The sequence below is a fragment of the Thermobia domestica genome, chromosome 5 (assembly GCF_964235325.1).
Source record: "Thermobia domestica chromosome 5, izTheDome1.hap1.1, whole genome shotgun sequence".
NCBI classification, from domain to species: Eukaryota; Metazoa; Arthropoda; class Insecta; order Zygentoma; family Lepismatidae; genus Thermobia; species Thermobia domestica.
The window spans coordinates 158464634-158485573 of record NC_137458.1 but is presented as its reverse complement, the minus strand read 5'-3'; the positions used below and the strand labels follow the sequence as shown (position 1 = coordinate 158485573).

Genomic DNA, 20940 nt, shown 5'->3' with positions numbered 1-20940 from the left:
ATATATATATATATATATATATATATATATATATATATATACACACACACACACACACACACACACACATATATATATATATATATATATATATATATATATATATATATATATATATATATATATATATATATATATACTTTTAATAATATTTGTATACGTAACAAACTCTAATTAGGGTTCTGTTTACACTAAAACACCGTTTTAAAACTATGCAGCGGAAAAACCAACCTCTGTATTTTACCTTCTTTATTTACCTGTATTTAAATATATTTGTAAATGATTTTTGTTTTTAGCAATCTTTTCCTAGTTTTGTCTTGTCTTCTTCACTATGATCAGTGATGATTTTTCGCACCAGGTTTTTTAAACCCATCTGTGCTCCTAATGCTTATTATTGAATATTTCGTAAATAAGTGTATCATTCTAACAGATTTGCTGGTTGAATGTTGGAAGCTATATTAATTGAATGAAGTTTTTTCTATTTTATGTCACTATTTTGTGTGTTGATCCTATTATGTCAGTAGTAACTTTGTCTAAATTTAAATTTCTTGTGATAATTGTAACTTCCTGAGTCATATAGCTTTTTGAATATTATTGTTTGGTCTGGATTTGAATATGAATATGTCGTGCTATCTTGGTTCTTGTTTATATACATATATATAGGTCTATATATATAGCGTCTTCATTCTTTTGATGAAAATCTCATGTATAGGTGATAACATATTTCTGGATTTTTTTTATCATGTTCTTTATTGTTCTAATTTTTAAATTGTTTTCTTTTGATTTGGGTATTTTTTTTTTAATTGATACCAGTAGCTATCAGAAACTGAATATGTTTTATCGATGTCCAATTATGAGTTGCCAAAATGTATTTATAAGATAAAAGAGTGTATCCATGGATTTTAACTAATTGTTTTTAGTAAGTCATTTCTTAGAACTTGATATGTCACATCCAAATAATATGTGATTTACTCTGCCAACTCCTTTATCGCACCAGCAATGATATGTTTTCTTTTTTTTAATTTGATACAATTTGTCTGGTGATAATGCAGTTCCAAAGAGCAATCTATAATATATAATGTTGATAATTTTTTCCACTCGTTTAGGTCATTTTGTGTTATTCTAGATATGTCTGAATAAAAAGTTTGGGAATTGAGTTTTACTGGAATTTTGGTTCCTTCTGTACATGCACTTTTAGCAGCCCGGTCGATTACATCACTATTTTTTATGTTAACGTGCGCTCTCATAAATCCGAGTATTATTGAGTAGTTATGCAGTTCCAAAGAGCAATCTATAATATATAATGTTGATATTTTTTTCCACTCGTTTAGGTCATTTTGTGTTATTCTAGATATGTCTGAATAAAAAGTTTGGGGATTGAGTTTTACTGGAATTTTGGTTCCTTCTGTACATGCACTTTTAGCAGCCCGGTCGATTACATCACTATTTTTTATGTTAACGTGCGCTCTCATAAATCCGAGTATTATTGAGTAGTTATGCAGTTCCAAAGAGCAATCTATAATATATAATGTTGATATTTTTTTCCACTCGTTTAGGTCATTTTGTGTTATTCTAGATATGTCTGAATAAAAAGTTTGGGGATTGAGTTTTACTGGAATTTTGGTTCCTTCTGTACATGCACTTTTAGCAGCCCGGTCGATTACATCACTATTTTTTATGTTAACGTGCGCTCTCATAAATCCGAGTATTATTGAGTAGTTTTGAGAGACTTTGTTGTTCCAATGTGAAATTGAAAGAGCAGTAATTACACTTAGAGAATCTGTACATATAGTTGCTTTTCTCATTTCCTGTTTTTTTATGTATAAAAAGGCTTGTCTTATTGCAAGTGCTTCACCATCAAAAATAATCATATTTTTTGGTAATTGGTATTTAATAGTTAATTTCCCCTTCAGCTATATTAATTGTTGCTCCAATATTGGCATTGGGATATTTAGATGCATATTCAGATGTATAGATTAAAGAGTCGTCCTGAGCAAATTTTTCTATGTTATGCTGCCAAATGTTTTGATAATTTTTTTTTGCAAACCTATTTATGTTCTTCATATGGATGTATGTCGGAATCATTGCTTCTTTTTGAACCATGTTTACTGAATATCTCCATGTGTAACAAGCAATAGAAGATAATTTATGGATATGTTAATAATATATTTGCAATTTAATGTAAGCTTCCACAATTCAAGGTTTGTTTTTCGTATATGGAATTTTCTTGTTTCCTAATAACATTGTTATTTTTTGTAATTTAATAATCATAGTGCTAATGATGATTCTCGGGGTTTCTGTGGCTATTATATATATATATATCTGTAGCATCATATGTATATTATAATATATATATATATATATATATATATATATATATATATATATATATATATATATATATATATATATATATCTTTCGGTTTATGAGGGTGTTATGAACTATTCGTATTATTTTTCCTGGAATTTTTAGGTTTGCCATTTTTCTAATTAATATGTCCAAAATAGCGTTGTCGTATGCTCATTTTATATCAAAGGAAGTTACTAACATTATGTTCCTTGCGATAAAAGCTTTATATATGTCTAAGGTTGTTAGCGCCAAAGCATCATATGTTGGTTGTTTTTTTCTGAATCATATGATGTTGTATGGAAAAATTTGATGATATTCTAAAATCAAGTTTAATCGATTTAATATTAAATTTTCAAATATTTTGTATGCACATGGTAGAATGCTATTGGTCTATAATTGTCTGCTGGGTTTGGAGAATTTTTTGACTTCGGTATTGTGATAATGAGTACTTCTTTCCATTCCTTTGGTACTACCCCGGAATTTACGTAGTGCGAATGAGGAAAACCCAGAAAAACCTCATTCAGGATGGCTGGCCTGAAAAAACTTTTTACACTTTTTCGACAGAGTGACTCAACTGGGAATCGAACCCGTATCGCTCGCACCGAGGGCAAAGCGAGAATATCTAAACCACAAACGGCAGGAGCAACGAAACCTTTGCTTAGCACAAAATATTATATTATTTTTAATAGGTCATATTAATGGCCTATTTATTATGGGTGCAGGGTGCAGGTGTTGTTTTGCCGCACCCCATTTCGGAATATTTACAGGTAACATACAATACTTTGCATGAAAAGACATGTTTATAAGAAATAAGTTTCTGCAGGCATCAAAATTAAATACAAAGTACTACACCTATATTTTAGGTTTATAAGTGCAGGGTTACTACTGTAAAATCATTACAAGTGACTTATGACGGATAAAATAAGTGACTGTATATGAAAGATGGCTCTATTAGATGCTATTTTCCACCGGCGGCATAGTTCTGCACAGTGTATAGGACCTGTATTTTGTTTACAAGTGCAGCGTTACTAGTATGAAACTGTAGCATGTGCTATTGAAACTCGTATCACTGCCAAATTCAACTTTTTTCCACTACCCTCGATTGCGCGCATACCTACCGTCGCTAGCGCGCATGATTTCTTCGGACATAACATCACGCTACCACCAGCTTCATCCCTGCGCTGACTTGGTTAAATAACATTTGTGCTTTTAGTGGCCACCTACCACAAATTAGTTTGTGCTTTATTCACTGAAGCTTTAACTCTGCATATTCGGAAGCCATATTTATACACAAATAGTAAAAGAATTATTCAGCAATTAGTTCTTGTGACCCGTTTGAATCTTATCTATGCCAAGTGAGATATTTTCATGTCGCCCACTGGAAACCCTTTAAGGGATAATAAGAAGGAAATTAGTGAAAGAATTATAATTTTTCAACAATTCTTTCTGGCGGTGCGGCAAAAGTGAATCTGTACATACTAATGGAGCTTATATAATGTAGCGTAAAAAGTGATCAGTTTCATGAGCTAAGCTATTTTTGGTAGGGATATTTCTTTCCCACCTGCACCCGACCTTTTCGAATTATTTTAATATTTAAATGCATTTGATGAATAATTGCTTCTAGTGCTGTTCTTCTCGCAGCAATATTCCTGTAAAAAGCATTTTTTGTATTCCATAAGCATTCATTTTTCTCATATAATTATAAATGTAACATCATCTTAAGTGTATCGAACCGGGCCATCTTCAAGACACTTTTCCTTTCCGCTGAAAACTTTCTGGTATCAGTTGTTTATACTAGGCAACCCAGTAGTCTTCGCTGGCAATCTGATCGAATCGATCCCAGAAATAGAATGTCTTTCAATTCAGTTGCCAATCGATTAGTCGCCTTCAAACTATAGGCGATTCAGTCGAAATCCTGTTTGCTGAGTCGAAAGTGACGTCAGTTCAAGTGAATCGACCACAAATTGACAAAATGTAAACGCCCCATAACCGACACTAATACTTTGCTATGTTAAGGGAGTAATTTGTTACACAGCTTTAGAGGTTGACTATCAATATGAATAAGAGTTGGTTTCAACAAGATTGTGCACTACTGCAGTTTGTCATCACTGCCAGTGAACACTTAAAAGAAAATTTTCGAAGATAGAAGATAGAAGGATAGATCGAGGATCACAACAACTTCCAGGGCACTGGATTAGCCTCTCAGAAGTTTAGACCTCATGTCTTGCAATAACTTTTTGTGTGGCGATATTAAACATCGTATTTCCCAAAAACGATACCAGGCAGTCCAACAGTTGAAGGGTGCTATTAAAGTAGGCTTTGCGACAATTATAAGGGAACAATTTGTAAAATATCACACAGGCTATGACCCCTAATATTTTGTGCCAAGAAATGGTTGTGTTCATGCAGATCTTCTGATGAGTGAGAGTGAATTACAGTGACAACGATCAAGTATCCCGGTACATACTCCGATCTTATTCTGTTGTTTTTACATCTTTCTGCATAGGATGACAAGATATTTGGATCTCCCTGTATATTCTTTCTTTCTGCAACTGTTTAATATTATGTATTCGGCTAGAGACCAGGTTAGTTCTAAAGACATACACAATTAAGGTTTTCGGTCTCCTAGTTCAATTGAACAGATATTCATTCATTTAGGCCAAAGAAATTAGACTTACTCCATCCACTATGCTGGGAGAAAAATGTTTCCAGAGATGGAACCAAATAAGAATCTACAGACAAAGACGCTTACTTATTATTTTAAGAATTATGTATGGTAGATAGATATTAACATTCTGCCTCACAAACTTATTTATCAATCGTTAATACCAGTAATGATAAGTACAATTACTTGAGTGCACAGAAGTTCCACTTGCAAGCATGTTGTGGTTATAATAAATATGAAACCATTACTCATCTACTGTTTCAATTATGTGAACACTCATGCTATCTGATCATTGATCATTCTTAATGCAAGGCAATTTTATCTCTGTAGCCCAATACGCTTGCGGTGCTTATATTTTACACATTTCAACCCCATACACAGAATAGCGGTTAAATAGTAATAATAAAAAAGTAGTGTAATCCGAAAGTGCGGCCGGCTAATTATCATTGATTCTTGTTCTCTGTAGGTAATTACACACATGGTGTACTTATCTACTTATATCATTTTATTCCCAGCTTCATTACTGGACATATAGCTAGCAATCAAAATCCCAACACCATGCATCTATATGTGACTAGCAGCGTTCACCCCGCTTCGCTGCGGTCACCCCGGAACGCAATAAACTTTGTTACTTAGATAATTTTTACTTTTTCGCTTTCAAGTGATATGATAAAAACCATAGAAGATTGCATTAAATGTTAACATTATATCGCCTGTCATTTATGTTAACCCGCCCCGCTTCGCTGCGGTCACCCCGGAAGTTTTCGCTTTCAAGTGATATGATAAAAACCATAGTAGATTGCAGTAAATGTTAACATTATATCGCCTGTCATTTATGTTAACCCGCCGAGTTACACGGTCATGCGGGTTGCATATAAATACGTTTATTTTTACCTATGATGAACTAACAAAGGATTTGTACGTTATGGACACTTGAATGGTCAATTATCTCAAGACACTGGTAATTAAAAATTAAAGTGATATGATAAAAACCATCTAGGGTCCAAATCCTAATAACCCCCCAAAAATAAAAGAAATTGGTTCAGCCGTATTAGCGTGATGAGGTAACAAAGGATTTGTGCGTTCTCTTTTATATATATAGATAATATTATAGCTGAAACATGTTAATGCATTCTGTTTTCGATGGAACCTAAATAATACAAGCTTTGTGACCCGTGTTAATCTACAGGTTATTACATACTCAGCTGCAGTAAATCATGGTTGGTTTCATATTCTTATTTCCTTTGTTGTTTAGCTGGCTTTGTTTTCATTTTCATTGTATTGGATTGACACTGATGTCATGTTGTGTCCTATTTTCGCAAAAACTGCAAGTGTTCAACAAGGAATAGATAGATAAGTACTCTGTAGAAACTTCAACTATAAGAAATGATCAGGGAAATATCCAATTTGATTTTTCGCGATGTTGAAGAAGCAAGTGGTTCTAATAAATGTAACTTATTATGTCTTCGTATCATGCTGGTTGAAACAATCTTCGTAGATGTACACCACATCAAAGAGTTTAGTTTCTCAATTAATATTGTATCCGGAAGTGCCACAAAATGTCCACCACTTCCGATTTTAGTTGAGAGATGAGATTGGATATGGAATATATTCGTGGAATGCTTAATTGATTGTAGAAAAAAAACGCTTTTCGCTATCTATTACCGTTTTTATTCTATAGTGATCAACGTCAAAACCGAAAGTGGTTGATTTCTGCCAGTTCTGGTTTGAATAGAGAGTAAGGAGAGAAGATGGTGCCCATTCTTAAAATGTGCCTAGTTGTTCCACTTAGCTTAGCACAAACAGAAAGGTTACACTAAGTACTGAGAATGTTTTTTCCAATAATATCTCTATATTCGTACTTAATGATAAAAAGGGACGAAAGAATGGTAAATAGGACAAAACGAAATTGTGACAATTGGGACTTGCGGACGAATAACGAGGCAAATGCAAGCTAGTAAATTGTGGTAGGAGAGGTAATTTAAAAGTCTTCAGATCATTTTACACTCACCTAGAACAGTCTGGGGATGTGCCCCGTTATATTATTCAACATCGCACAAAACATAAACGTTACAGCTTAATTACCTCGAATACCTTTTATCATCACTATATCGACATTCAACTGACAATCCCAGCTTTTATCAAATTGACACTTGTTTGTCCACAAGTTTCAATTGTAGAACTTGAGGGAGAACAATTAGAACTAACGATTAGTTGTTACTAGGGCGATGCGATATCCAAATTTGAATATCGAAAATCGAATTGAAAAAGTATTGAAACTTCATCTATATCGAAATATCGAATATTGAAAAATATCGAAACTTTCACAATATTGCGGTACCAAAAATATTGATGAAAAACCGGGTTATGATAAGTCTAAATACGAAATGATAATAGGGAAACAAGAAGAAAGATACAGTAAGAAATAGATCTTTCTCTCTCTCTCTTTTGTGTACAGAAAAAAAGTACCTTGGATTTTGTAACTGCGGTCGGATGGTTCAAGAATTATGAAGTTTTATTTATTTTTATATATCTCCCCCTCCCGTCCCCTATTTTGTACCGTCAAGGTGAAATGCTAGAAGCCATCCCAGGGCAAAACTTCACGTATCTTGAAACTTTGATCGGAATTGGTCGGGTGGTTCAAAAGATATAAAGTCACAAGTAGTGCTGTCGAAATCGGTTTTTGAAAAAACCGAAAACCGGTTTTTGAAAAAAGTGAAATTTCATAAAACCGAAATGTCGGTTTTGAAAACCGCTTTTGCGGTTTTCGGTTTTCAGAAAATCGGTTTTCTGAAAAAACGAAAACCGCAAATGTCACAAAAATTCGACAGCACTAATATCAAGTAACGACGAGAAAACAGCAAAGAATCTTTCCCCACTCCGGCTCACAGTTGCCAGATGGAGGAAAATTTCCCTCGGCGTAGGGAAAAAATGATCAAAATTTGCAGAAGAAAAAAGAAGATATTTTTTCTTAAAATGTCTTAAAGTGTAGGAAAATTCTTGGTGAATATACTTTTACAATTGGCAGAATAAAAAAATAAGTTGCAATTTCTCAAAGAGGCACGGCTATCGTTATTGGGAAGTAAAAAGATACAGAATAAAATATGATCGGTGTTTCCTTCACGTATAAACTACTGCAGGTGTCTGGGACTTGCGATAAGAAGCCAGTCAACACATGCAAAACCACAACATTCACATTTATCGGAATGGCAACAAATCAACAATAACATTGTGTATTGAGATACAGATTTTCTTTCTTTCTTTTTTATTAAGAAAGGGAGGTGGTGCCTTTTTGTTAACAAAAGAAAGAGTGGCAGTACTATTTTTAAAAACAAGGGGAAAGAGTAATAATAATATAAAAGATGTCTGTCTAAGTGGATGATATTTCAAATTGAATTTCATGAGTTGCATGTGTATAGGGATATACCTTATTTCTATTGAGCTTAGTGTTGGCTTATGACCCCATTTTAGCGGGTACCACCCGATTTTCAGGTTCTATATTCGTCCCCCGCTTAAACATATCTTAATCACGAAAAAAACACCCGCTTTTTGGGATTGGAGGAAAATCTAAGAGGAAGTGCTGGTATGGTACATTCAACGTAAACCGTTACACCTCTGACAATCTCAATCGCGATAGAGTTAAATTTGGACTCGCGCTCGGGCTCAGGCTCAGGCTCTGGGCTCTGAGCAGTGCGCGTGTGCAGAATCATTTGCTAATAAGAGATCTGCTCTAATGCACAATGGTTTTCTTTGTGTAGTTCATGTGTTTTTAATGTATTGTATTGGAAGTTCTATACGAATGAATATTCGTTTGTAGATGTTGTGACATACTTGAATTAATCATGCCTTCATAAGCTGCAAGAATGCCGAACGACAATTTCAAGTGTAACTTTAAAGACTCTTATAGAAGCGAATTTACGTTTCTTAGCCAGGGCAGAACTCAGTTTGAAGCAAAATGTACACTCTGGAAAACTGTTTCGTTTGAAAAGTAGGATGCAGGGAAGCAAATTGGACCTCCCCGGATTTTTATATAGTTTGTAAATTAGACCACGAGGAACACGAATCTGAAGGAAATTTGACATTCCGAGTTTCGGAACTCGAGATATTAAAACTTAAAGTTTAATATAGACGCTATCTATCTATATGAAAAAACACAATATTCTCTATACGAAACATATTATGTCCTGTGAGATATATGAAGGTAACCAAGAAAGTTCTGTCGCTTTTTGTGGAGGTCTGTGTTCAATTGACCTTTATACCGTGAGTTGAATTCGAATGGATATAAGGAGAAGGTCAGTTGTTGGTGTGGGTATATCCAACATTCTACCTGGTTGTGGCAGTTCAGTTACAACGTGAACTTGTGTAAGGACGGAATGAATATGGATCCTCCACAGAGCGTCATAAGGGCGTGTATGCTATACGAGTTCAAACTTGGATCGAACACCACTGCAGCAGGGGGCGGAAGATACCTCAGGCCTTTCGTGAAGGTGTCGTGATTAGGCAGACAGTGCAAGGGTGGTTTAACAAGTTTAAGAACGGTGACGAAACACTCACAAAAGACGCACCACACGTGCCGGAAGACCAACACATGTACAAAATGTGGATCTTCAGGTAGCAGTTGAGCCGAACAGTGGACAGACATGTGAGGAACTGGGGCTAACATTCAATGTTAGTGGAGAAACCATTCGCCAGCACCTCTATCAATTTGGGAAGCACTAAAAGTTAAGTCTATGAGTCCCAGATGATTTGTCTCCGGGCCAGAAGGCTACGCGTGCAGACACCTGTGATTCTTTGCTGTCTCGTCTGAGGAAGGAGCCATTTCTGGACAGGATGTTGACATGTGTTGAGAAGTGGGTCCTGTACGAAGCTCTACGGCGTCGTCATCATTGGTTAAAATCCCATGAACTGGTTCCAAAACAGCTGAAATCAGCAATGCAGCAGAAAGTCATCCTGTGTGTTTGGTAGACTGCTCACGACATCGTGCATCGGGAACTGCTACCGGGTGGTCAGAGCAGAACATCAATGCAACTGTCTACTGTCAGCAGTTGGGCCGTGTTCAAGAAAAACTCAAAACCCTGGAGCCAACACTTCTCAATCGCTATGGGGTTCCCCCGTTACGGAACAACGCTATTCCCCACATAGCTAGAATGAGCCGGGACACCATCCTACGCTTTGGATGGGAAACACTATTGCATGCGCCATACTGTCCGGACATTGCACCGTCCTGTTATCACCTGTTCCTTTCCTTGGACACTCACTTTAGAGGACTGCAGTTCAACTCCGTAGTAGACGTGCTAAATGCACTTGATACCTTCTTCGCTTCACGGCAAACCAAGTTCTACCGCGAAGGAATCCATGCCCATCCCGAACGTTGGCAGAAGGTCATTGATACTGATGGGTACTGTTTTTGATCTTCCAGGTACGTCTTAGGTGACATATCGATGCTCTAAGTCATAGGTCAAAAAGCGACAGAACTTTCTTCATTACTTTTTTACATATTACATAAAACTACTGTATAAGTTCTAGTATCTCGAGCTCGAGAAGTCAGAATGTCAAAATTCGTTCAGATTATTGCTCATTTTGGTCCAGTTTACAAAATATATAAAAATCAAATGGGGTCCCTTTTGCTTCCTGGTCAGTTTATGATTGAATATCTCGAGTTCCGAAATTCGGAATGTCAAAATTCCTTCAGATTCGTGTTCCTCGTGGTTTAGTTTACAAAATATATAAAAATCAGTTGGGGTCTAGTTTGCTTCCGTGTTCACTTTATGTTCGAATATCTCGAGTTCCGAAATTCGGAATGTCAAAATTCCTTCAGATACGTGTTCCTTGTGGTCTACTTTACAAACTATATAAAAATCAGGTAGAGTCCAGTTTGCTTCCATGGTCAATTTATGTTCTAATATCTCGAGTTCCGACATTCGAAACGTCAAAATTCCTTCATATTCGTGTTCCTTGTGGTCTAATTTACAAAATATATAAAAATCAGGTAGAGTCCAGTTTGCTTCCATGGTCAATTTATGTTCGAATATCTCGAGTTCCGACATTCGAAATGTCAAAATTCCTTCATATTCGTGTTCCTTGTGGTCTAATTTACAACATATATGAAAATCAGGTGGGGTCCAGTTTGCTTCCCTGCAGCCGAAAAGTACATTGGAAGTGTCATCAAAGAAATAACTAAAAAAAAAAAAGTACTAAGGATCGTAGGTCAGTATTTGTAACATGGAAGTTCACATCAATACTTACGGTTTAGAACCCTCACTTTTCTGATTTTAAAATATGGCAACCCTAATTTAACTGTGACTTATACAACTATCGAACTATCCCTTTCGCACTGTGCTGCACATATTACCATAATAGCCTTGGAGCAAATAAAAAAAAGTTAAAACACACATATAAATCAATACATTTGTCTCGATCGATAGATGCTTTCACAATTGTTAAAAGGTGTAATTAAAAACAGCAAACATTGTTTCTGCTTTGAAAAGAGCAATCCCTTATAAAACCGCAAACACGGTTTCGGGCGGCTTTCGCTTTCGAAAAGAGCTTTTGCGGTTTCGGTTTCGAAAACCGCATTTGCGGTTTTCGGTTTTCAGAAAACCGGTTTTCTCAAAAACCGGAAACCGCAAATGTCACAAAAATTCAACAGCACTAGTCACAAGTATAGTCACTTTCATTTTTTATAGATAGATAGAGGAAATTGTAACAGAAGTTAGCTGAAAACTTCATCTGAGGAAAATTTACTCTCAAAAGTAAATTATCCCTTGAGATTTTTTCATAAGAGAGAACCTTTTTCACACTATATGGTTGCTAATGAAATATTTATTTGTGGAATATTAACAAAATCGCCTGAGTCGTACTGCATAATCATGTACAAAAAAATCCAACTAGGAGATTTTTTATAAATCAGGAATACCTTACGTCATATGGTAGGATTGTTAATGAAATATTTATTTATAAAATATAAACAAATTGCCTGAAAATACTCCACAAATAAATTACCTCAAAGAGAGAGAAAAAAACCCTCTTCTGGGTATTTCCTAATTAAATAAATTGCACTTTGCTATAACGTTGTTAATGAAGTATTGATTTACGAAATACTAGCTGAAATATGTGTTCCTCTCACAGGAAAAAAGCTTATGAAAAGTATTTGAACACTTTTGTCCTTTAGAATACGCATTGCAATAAAAATGTAATCATAAAAATCCGTAAGATAATTATATCTGGCATAGCCTACATTTTTCAACCCTCTACTTCTTATTATATGCCCTTTAATCAAACGGACATGACAAAATCAAGTTTTGGATAAGTACTGACTATGTTCAAAAGTTCATTTTAATTGGATCAGCCGTCCTTCCGTGATTCGATCACAAACAACATATAATGTGCATTTTAACATGGCTAAAAATATAAAAGATGCCTCCCCCCATAAAACGACACCGAGTTCTTTTCCTTTCCAGAAAGTTGTACATTGTTCTATTAGTTTCTTCAAAATTTTAGGAGAGTTATCTATTCGACTACATCTGTGTTTAAATGTCATTGGAAGTTCAGCAAACAGGTTGGTGGCACCGAAACTATGTACTACTCAACGCTATTATAGGTCGTTTTTGATGTTACCTCCTTTCCACCGCTAGGGGTGTTTCACTCTCGTGCCAATAGGAGATGAACTCGGGCTTAAACGACATCGGTAGTGTCACTATTAAATTTAGCAACCTCGAAAACTTCCGAGTCGACTCTAATATCGGTTATTTTCGATTATTTTAAATTCCCATCCTAGGGGTGTCTTGCGCGCATAGTATTTATTTTACAGGTCGTAAGTAATAAGTGTATCAAGTTTGGTAATTGCTTCATGTGTTACTCTGGAACATACTGTACATACATATATACACAGATACAGATACACCTATTTTTCTGTTATAAAAAATCGTCGCATATTTTAAAATTTCATCTTCCAGTGAACTACCAGTATTTTAGCGTAGGAAGAAACTTCGACCCATTTTCCAACCTTGGATAACCTTTTTTAAAAATCTTAAGTGTAAACTTTCATTCAGACACGTTGACTGACAAGGTATTCAGGCGGGTCGCACTCGCCGGGAAGTACGGTCGAACTGACGAACGGATGGAAGAACAGACACTGAAGAAAATCGCTTTCCTGCTGTATAGAAGTCATAAAACGTGTAAATGCGTTGATATTTCGAATTATATTCTTTTCACGATCACTATGTTTCTTCTCTCCTACCGTCGCTCGAAAGTAAAGAGGTTCCAGGAGCAAGCAAGTGTGCTGTTAAGTTATAGCATCACTGAGAAATTGAACTACTCGATTTTTAATATGGCAACATCAAAAGCTATATTTTACAAGAAAACTAGCTAAATTGCCCGTTTTTCGCACAGAGAGAATAGGTTTTGGAAAGTATTTGAATACTCTTTGTTCACTAGGAAACCCACTTCAATGAAAGTATAATGACAAAAACGCAAAAAGATAATTTCTAATATTAATTTTGAGCTCTATGTCTCATTAGGATACATAATTTAATCAAAGTAACACAATAAAAGAAATACAACCTGAAGAAGGTAGGCCTAATATGTTCCAAAGTTCATTTCAACTGGTAAACCTTTTTTCCCGTGATGTGATCATGAATAACGTCACTATGAACGTGAAAAAATATTTTTTAAAAGATTCAACGGGATTTTTTCAAAAAATGTTGGGACACGGGTTCGTTTATACTAATTTTTAATGAGGACTTAACATACCAAGATTATTGTCCTAACTTGAAATACTCAATTTTTCGCATAAGTTTAGATCCTCCTATACCCCCTGAAGATAGACATTTTAATTAAAGCTATATGATAAAATCCCAGATCGAGGTAAGTGATTGTCAAATTTCGAAGTTCATTCAAATGATTTACCCGGTTGCCCATTATGCTTTCCTATACTAAATCTGAAAAAACATGGGAAGATTGCAGTACCGAAAAACATCTGGATACATCGAAAAAAACGTGAAATACCAAACTATTGGAAAAGATCGAAATAAGGATACTTTTAGATTTTTTTTTTATATTTGAAAATATCGAGCCATAGACCATTATATCGAAATATCGCACAGCTTTAGTTGTCTCTACCTATATGTTCAGTTTTCACAAAAATTAATATTAAGGATTCCAATTGTGACAGATGCCTTTAAGAAGAATAAAAGCAAATGTTGCAGGCAACTGAACATAGGTTCAAGCAAAATATATTACTGATTGGTACGAAGAGTAGGCCACAGCAAATACCGTGTTCCAAAAACAATATACAATAAATTCGAATCATTCACTTTATTAAGCTTCAAAGGCTTAATCTCAATCACATTGAAACCACAACTCATCCACTATCTGCTTAGGCTTAGTCTCAACCCTATCATAAATCTCTCCAGGTATACAACAATTCCAATCCAATTCAATTCAATTCCAATCCCTCTTAATTCCATGGACTCAAAATCTCAACAATTCTAAAAGTATCAACTGTTTCTACAGAATACGCACCTATATTTAACTGCAGAAGTGCCTTATTACTGAGGTACTTTTCATTCCAACAGATAACAGAATAGGAATGAGGAGGGAAATAATGCTGTAACTAGTGAACAGTATTGAAGATAATTCGTAACTTAAGTGGAAGAGTTTAACGTGAAATTATAGTACATGACAAATGCATAGTTGTTATGAAATAAGACAAAATAATTATCATGTTAACGATGAAGACTACAATGATCGACAGTGATTTTAAATCAGACTAATAAAATACGAAGTAATGTTTTACTCACCGTCACACCTTCGAAGCTAATGTTTCTGAGGGCTTCAAGAAACAGATCCTCCCAGAGACCATCATGATAGCGGAAATCGCTCACCGTTTGATTCCGGTGATGTTTCCGAATGGCATGGGCCACATGTTGGATGGCTAGCGCCACTGCCCAGATCCCGTCGTAAGTGTACCCGTGAAACCTCGAGTACTCGCCATGTCTTATCTCTTCGTATTCTTGATTGTATTCATCTGCCGTCTGGAAAGAAAAAGAAAATATAAAAAATATAATTTATACATATTTTTCCTTGCATTTATATGGTACTGACGAATAATTCATGTAACAAAATATGGCTGTCTTGAAAATATTAAAAACAGATTAACCATGGGGTTACTACAAAGTGTTATGGTAATGGCATATAGTTTCTGATTAAACAGCTCACGGAAATAATATTTTTTCAGAATGTGGATTCAGAAAAGGAGGCCTGTGGACTGGTTACCTGAGATGACGAAATAAGGATAAGACAACTATTCACTGGACGTCGTCCCCCCTCCATCTGATTGACAGACTCCTTCTATTGTGAAGCAATGAGCTTGAAAACATATCAAGTGCGATCAACGACCCCACCAAGTATGAACTACAGGATCTAATTCGATTGCTCCAGGCGGAATGGGCATAATAGAGCCGCAATTCTTGTAGAGTGACGGAAGAATAGGGCGTGAACTTTATAAGAAATGGGTGCGAGCACTGTTCCTCCAGAAAGTTTAAACAAGGACTTATCAATGTACACAACGATACCATGGCGGGAGACAATATTGCTGAACGCGTTAATTATGTGGTTCCTGAAAGGCGTAGATTATGATTTCTGAACTGTCTGCTGAGTTTCCTGAAATGTCAAGACCAACGCCTAGAGAAATCGAATTGCACTTGGCGTGGCACTCGGTATGCTTTCAAAGATCGCTACTCCACAATGATTGAACAGCAGATCCTGTCTAATGATGTGGGGATGGCGGTGTCCAATGAACAGTTTTATCTTGTCCCCGATTTGGCATCTCACATAGTTTATCTCTGTTGGCTCAGTGGAGATTAAAAAACAATACCCCTCGTATACTGATATGTTTCGTCGTATAGTTTTTCTCAATCCTATAATTATATATGAGATAAAACAATTCAGCTTCAGCGGTTAGCGTACGCGTCTTTGGCGTGGGAAGCCCGGGTTCGATTCCCGGCGGGAGCTCATGTGGTTCGGATTCACGTTAGTCAGTAGGTCAACGTCGCATATAGCCTCGCTGCTGCTAAGGGACCTTGAACTCAAAATCCAACTCCAATCCAATTCAGCTTCAGAACTGTTCGAGTTTACATACATTCGTAGGTAACCTGATAAACTGTGGTATAGCAAATGTGTAACTTTAAATCTATTTATATGTGTAAAAGGGAACAAAGACCTTTGTGGGTGAAAACCGCAACGTGCATCGTTTGTTATTTGTTGAACGTATATAGTGGCTTTAAATCAAAGGTTTTAATTGGAAGTTTCAAACTTTTCTCCCCTTTTATGCTTTCCACTTGATGAGTTCACAACAGGAAGGTTTGCGTAATAGATGGCAACACCAGATGGGCGTTGTCAGGCATTGCCTCCACATTCAACCACCAAAGACAAAACCACAGGATCAAAAGAGGAGCTTACTGGCACACCAAACGACCACTACTCCATCTACGCGACAAAGACTCCAGCGAATATTGGGCGTCGAACTGAACAAGACGAATTGTTTCTTTACTGGCGTTGGAATCAAGAGTATCAAAAATTAGTCTCAAGTTTTTTTCTCTAAATTTCTTTCTTTCCTGCCTCCTTTCCTTCCTTCCTCCGTTACAAACATCTCCCTTTTTTGTTTCATTTCATGTCGCAAATTTTGCTATTATATCAACTTGAATTAGTATGAGGTTTCTTCTATCCCTGTTCAAAATCAATAACTATACGTTGTGTCGGAACTAAAGCCATAAGTCACCACCAGAAAGTGGGAAGAATGTTTGAAAATCATATTTTATTATTTTTCCTATGATATTCATGATCAAAATTGCATGTTAAATATATCCACTGTAAGTATTAAAACCTACCGCCTTTATGTAAGTTTTAACAATGAAAGAAAGCTTGTCTATCTCTCCTTTAAGAAAATCATTTCTGTGCAGTTGTACGAAGTGGTTTAAAAATATTAGTACTATATAGCATTATTTTCTTTTTTTTATAATCGGAAATAATATTTATTTTTTTGTATGACGATAAAGTTATGAGGTTTCATATATATAATATTATTTTATATTGAACTAGCTATATTTTTTCTTTTAACCATTTAGAGAAAATATATTCCTACTCTAGATCTATGTTACAAAATGCTATACGACTTGCTCTGACATCAAGTTATTTTATTGTATTTTTGTAGAATCAGATGTCACAATAAGCCTACACAAGTTTGGATTAAAGACGTAAGATTGCAGCATTGATAGAAGTATATGAGTCTCGCACAATTCCTGCCATAAAGATCAAGTAGATGATTCAAAAGAACCAGTACTCGAACAGAAAAGACCACACTATTTGATTGACATACCCATACCATCAGCATTTAGACCAAGGCATAGGAAAGAGCGACGAACATTCAGAGGCATTTCTTTACAACCAACGAAGCAGAAAAGTTCTAATAATTCAGGATTAAGAAAGATATTCATACATAGATAGTGTATTCACACAACTTTTATCCATTCCCAGAACTACGAAAATAACCGAAACTATAGAAAAAGAATCATAAACATTATATCCTATTATTTTAAAGGGTTAATTTTACCAGACAGAAGAGTAAAACAGCAATGCCAAACTTGAGTTGGAGTTGGATGATCTTCAAATATTTAAATACAAAGGAATCGTGTACTGTATCATTTAAAAGACGTAAGAGATGACAAGGGTTTTGATATTTTTTCTTTAAAATATCGTAGACTATGCTTCCTATAATTCGAGATGTGAAGAAAGAACCGAGGACTTGTTTCTCTTGTTCTTAGGCTGTCTCTTAATTTCAATGTAGGAAGCTACAATGTGTCAAAGGTCATAGGTGATCGTGACAATTAAGCTGTTTGAGTTCCGAGCTTACTGTTGTAGGCTCCTGCCTCTTCCATGGCAGTTGGGTTAATGAGTTTAAGTATGGTGCATATTCTAAATATGGTCGGACGCAACTGTCGCAGTCCTACAGTCTAGTGCTTATTTGTTACTTTTAGAGTACTCTAGGCATTTTGTAGATGTGTCTTGGTGGCTGAGGTTGACCTATCTGGTGGTGAGAGTTGTGGAAACATTGCCAAAATGTTCTTGATTATCGTTGCATGACTTCCGTTAGGCATGGGATGTTGAAGTAATCGTGGAGTTGTTGGATGCAGGTGTCTTTTGAATGTCGTGATATGATGCGGGTTGCTGTAATTTGAATTCTTTGCAGGAGTATCTGATAAGACGGAGGATGTTTCCACGCAGGATGAGCATACAGCATGTGCGAGCGAACAATCATGTTACAGGTACGTATACATGCAGCATGGGTGAAGAGTTTGGAGCTAAGAATTCCGTGAATATATTGGAGTATGATCTGTGCTCATGTCGTTGGAAGTGAGTATCTTGCCTATGGATCATAAACAGGTTCTATATACAAGGTCCATAAAGTTTGATAAAATGTTGTAACATACAAGTGACATATATATCTCTCTATACTATGGTTAATAGTGTGACCAGAACTCCGATAGTTCGTAATAAAAAAAATAGCTCTGATACTTCCGAACAGACAACACAATTCAAAGATCGGTAAGCTGTTTCTATTCATAATTGCAAAATTAAATGTAATTAAGTAAACTGTAATTTAATGTCTCATAGATATATCCTTTAGGCTAGGACAGACAACTGTTTATTGAATATGAATGATTATGAAATAATTAGTATAATTAGACTGTAGGAAGAAACGGGAAAGCCCCGAGAAAATAACGAACACGATGTAATTTACCAGAAAGTCCCATGACTTGGATTGAATCCGGGAATTCTCGTACCAGAACTACACTGGGCCTTGGGAATTATACACTCTTGGCTGCACTGAGCCGTAAGAGCTCTTCACCACAATCTCTTGGCTGCGTCTGGACACTGAGATCTCCTATATCTGTCTTGGCTGCGTCTGGGCCCTAAGAGAAGACTATCCTTTTTTCTTGGCTACATGTGGGCCCTGAAAGTTCCTACGTCTTACTTGGATGCCTCTGGACCCTGAGAGAAACGTATCCTTTTCTCTTGGCTGCCTTTGGGCCCTGAGAATTCCTACCTCCCTCTTAGCTGCACATGGGCCTTAAGAGACAACAAACATCCAACTCTTGGCTGCGGCTGGGCCCTGGGACATCCCTAATCATCAACGACCAAATTAAGGGACTTTATTCTTTTTCAGGCCATCTTTAGAGATCGTAACATACTGTAACATAGTGAAGTTACATAATAAAACAGTTGTGGGAAAAGGCAAAACCCGCGTACCATTATTGCTCTACCAAATTTGCCTTAGCAGAGTATTTTTTACAATATAATCCACATCTTTCAAACGACATATCAATCGATCATCACACTTTCTCAAACTTGGATGTAGCAAGCCTCGACTACGGTGTCACGGATGACTAGGACATTTTGTGATTCACAAAATTAATCTTCTGACACCTGAACTATCCAGATTTACATATTAGATAAAGCACTTTTTGTAGAAAATTATAAATGTAATAAATCACTATAGCTCCTATTTCCTTATAGGTTATATTATAGTAATAAATGATCATAAGAAATAATTTACCCCTGAAGAATATTTTATACACAAAATTTCAAATGAATCAGAAAATACCCACATGTAAAAAATATTATTAGCTATAATAGATTATACTTCCTGGAACTACCTACAAAGAATTATGATTGCCAGAGGAATTGTAGCTAAGGACTTTCACTACATTCTATATACCAACTATACCAACTACATTCATACCAACTATCATCTAATATATAGTAAGTTTGGGTGATTCCGGACAGTCGCTGAATCCGGACATCCTAAGCTTACGATAATACTGTTCTTCGCATGTGTAATGTGGAGACTTGTTGTGACACCTATTTGAAGCATCGTACCTTCCTACAGTTCAGAGCTGAGCAGGAAGTGCAAAGAGTGTTATATGTAGTTTCGACGGTGGAGGAAAGAAGAAGAAACAGGAATGTTCATGTACGTTTTTTGACCTGATGTAACTTTTTAGTGGAATATGTTAAAGTTTTACACAGAAGTGGTTGTCAGGAAAAGGTTAAGTAAGACATAGACCGAAGCGAAGACCCTACTTTGCTCGTTGCATATTGGAAGAATTCTATTACTTTGCGCGTGCCTGCTCAACGTGTGCACAGGTTTACAGTACTCAAAACAGGCGAATCCGGACGTTTAGGGAAGGGTGAATTTGGACACGTTTATTACGTTAAGATAAATCCAGAAAATGTGATTAATGAACTAAGAGGATTCAGAACACTCTCTCCTCTCTCGCTTTTCACGTTTATGAGTGTGAAATAGTACGCGAGGTTTATTGCTTATATCTAGTGTCTATTCATTTTTGCCATAAATAGACTCCGAGTAATCACCAGAGAAAGCTAGAAAATTACCTTAGGATCTACAAACAGAACTAAATTACAAAGTGCTAATCAAAGGTGCTCAAAAATTCTACACTACTGATTGGCTTCATCATCTGGTATATTCCTATTTGATCCACAAGTTCGGGTACATGAATTTCTTTTGTCGAATGAACATGATCCGCCAGCAGCTGTAGACAATTCCTCTTCTGTGTCATCAGACTCATCCTCAAATACGTCTCAATCGCCTTCAGAGTCCTCAGTTAAACAGTTCATATCTTTTCCTACTGTTGCTTCTTCCAAACCCACATCCCAAAGGTCAAGTGTTGCCAAAAGATTAAGTGTCACCAATTGCAGTTTGTTTCAAACTGTCTCCTCAAACACAATTGAAGGTATGGATGAAAACAACTGTGGATTTTGTGGGAAGAATTATTATGCACCATCATGTAGCAAATACCATCCTGGGTGTCCTGCATTGTGTGTAAGACCTGGTTTCATGAAATATGTG

General features: G+C 36.0%; 1 protein-coding gene across 2 annotated transcripts in view; it reads right to left on the bottom strand.

Annotated features, from left to right (window-relative positions):
- The window catches only part of GABA-B-R2 (gamma-aminobutyric acid type B receptor subunit 2), an 832753-nt gene that overhangs the window by 372424 nt on the left and 439389 nt on the right, over positions 1 to 20940 (bottom strand). For both annotated transcript variants that reach the window (XM_081759238.1, XM_081759239.1), the window contains exon 5: positions 14816 to 15049. In XM_081759238.1, the coding sequence (XP_081615364.1) occupies positions 14816 to 15049 (234 nt within the window). The remainder of the gene's footprint in view (positions 1 to 14815; positions 15050 to 20940) is intronic.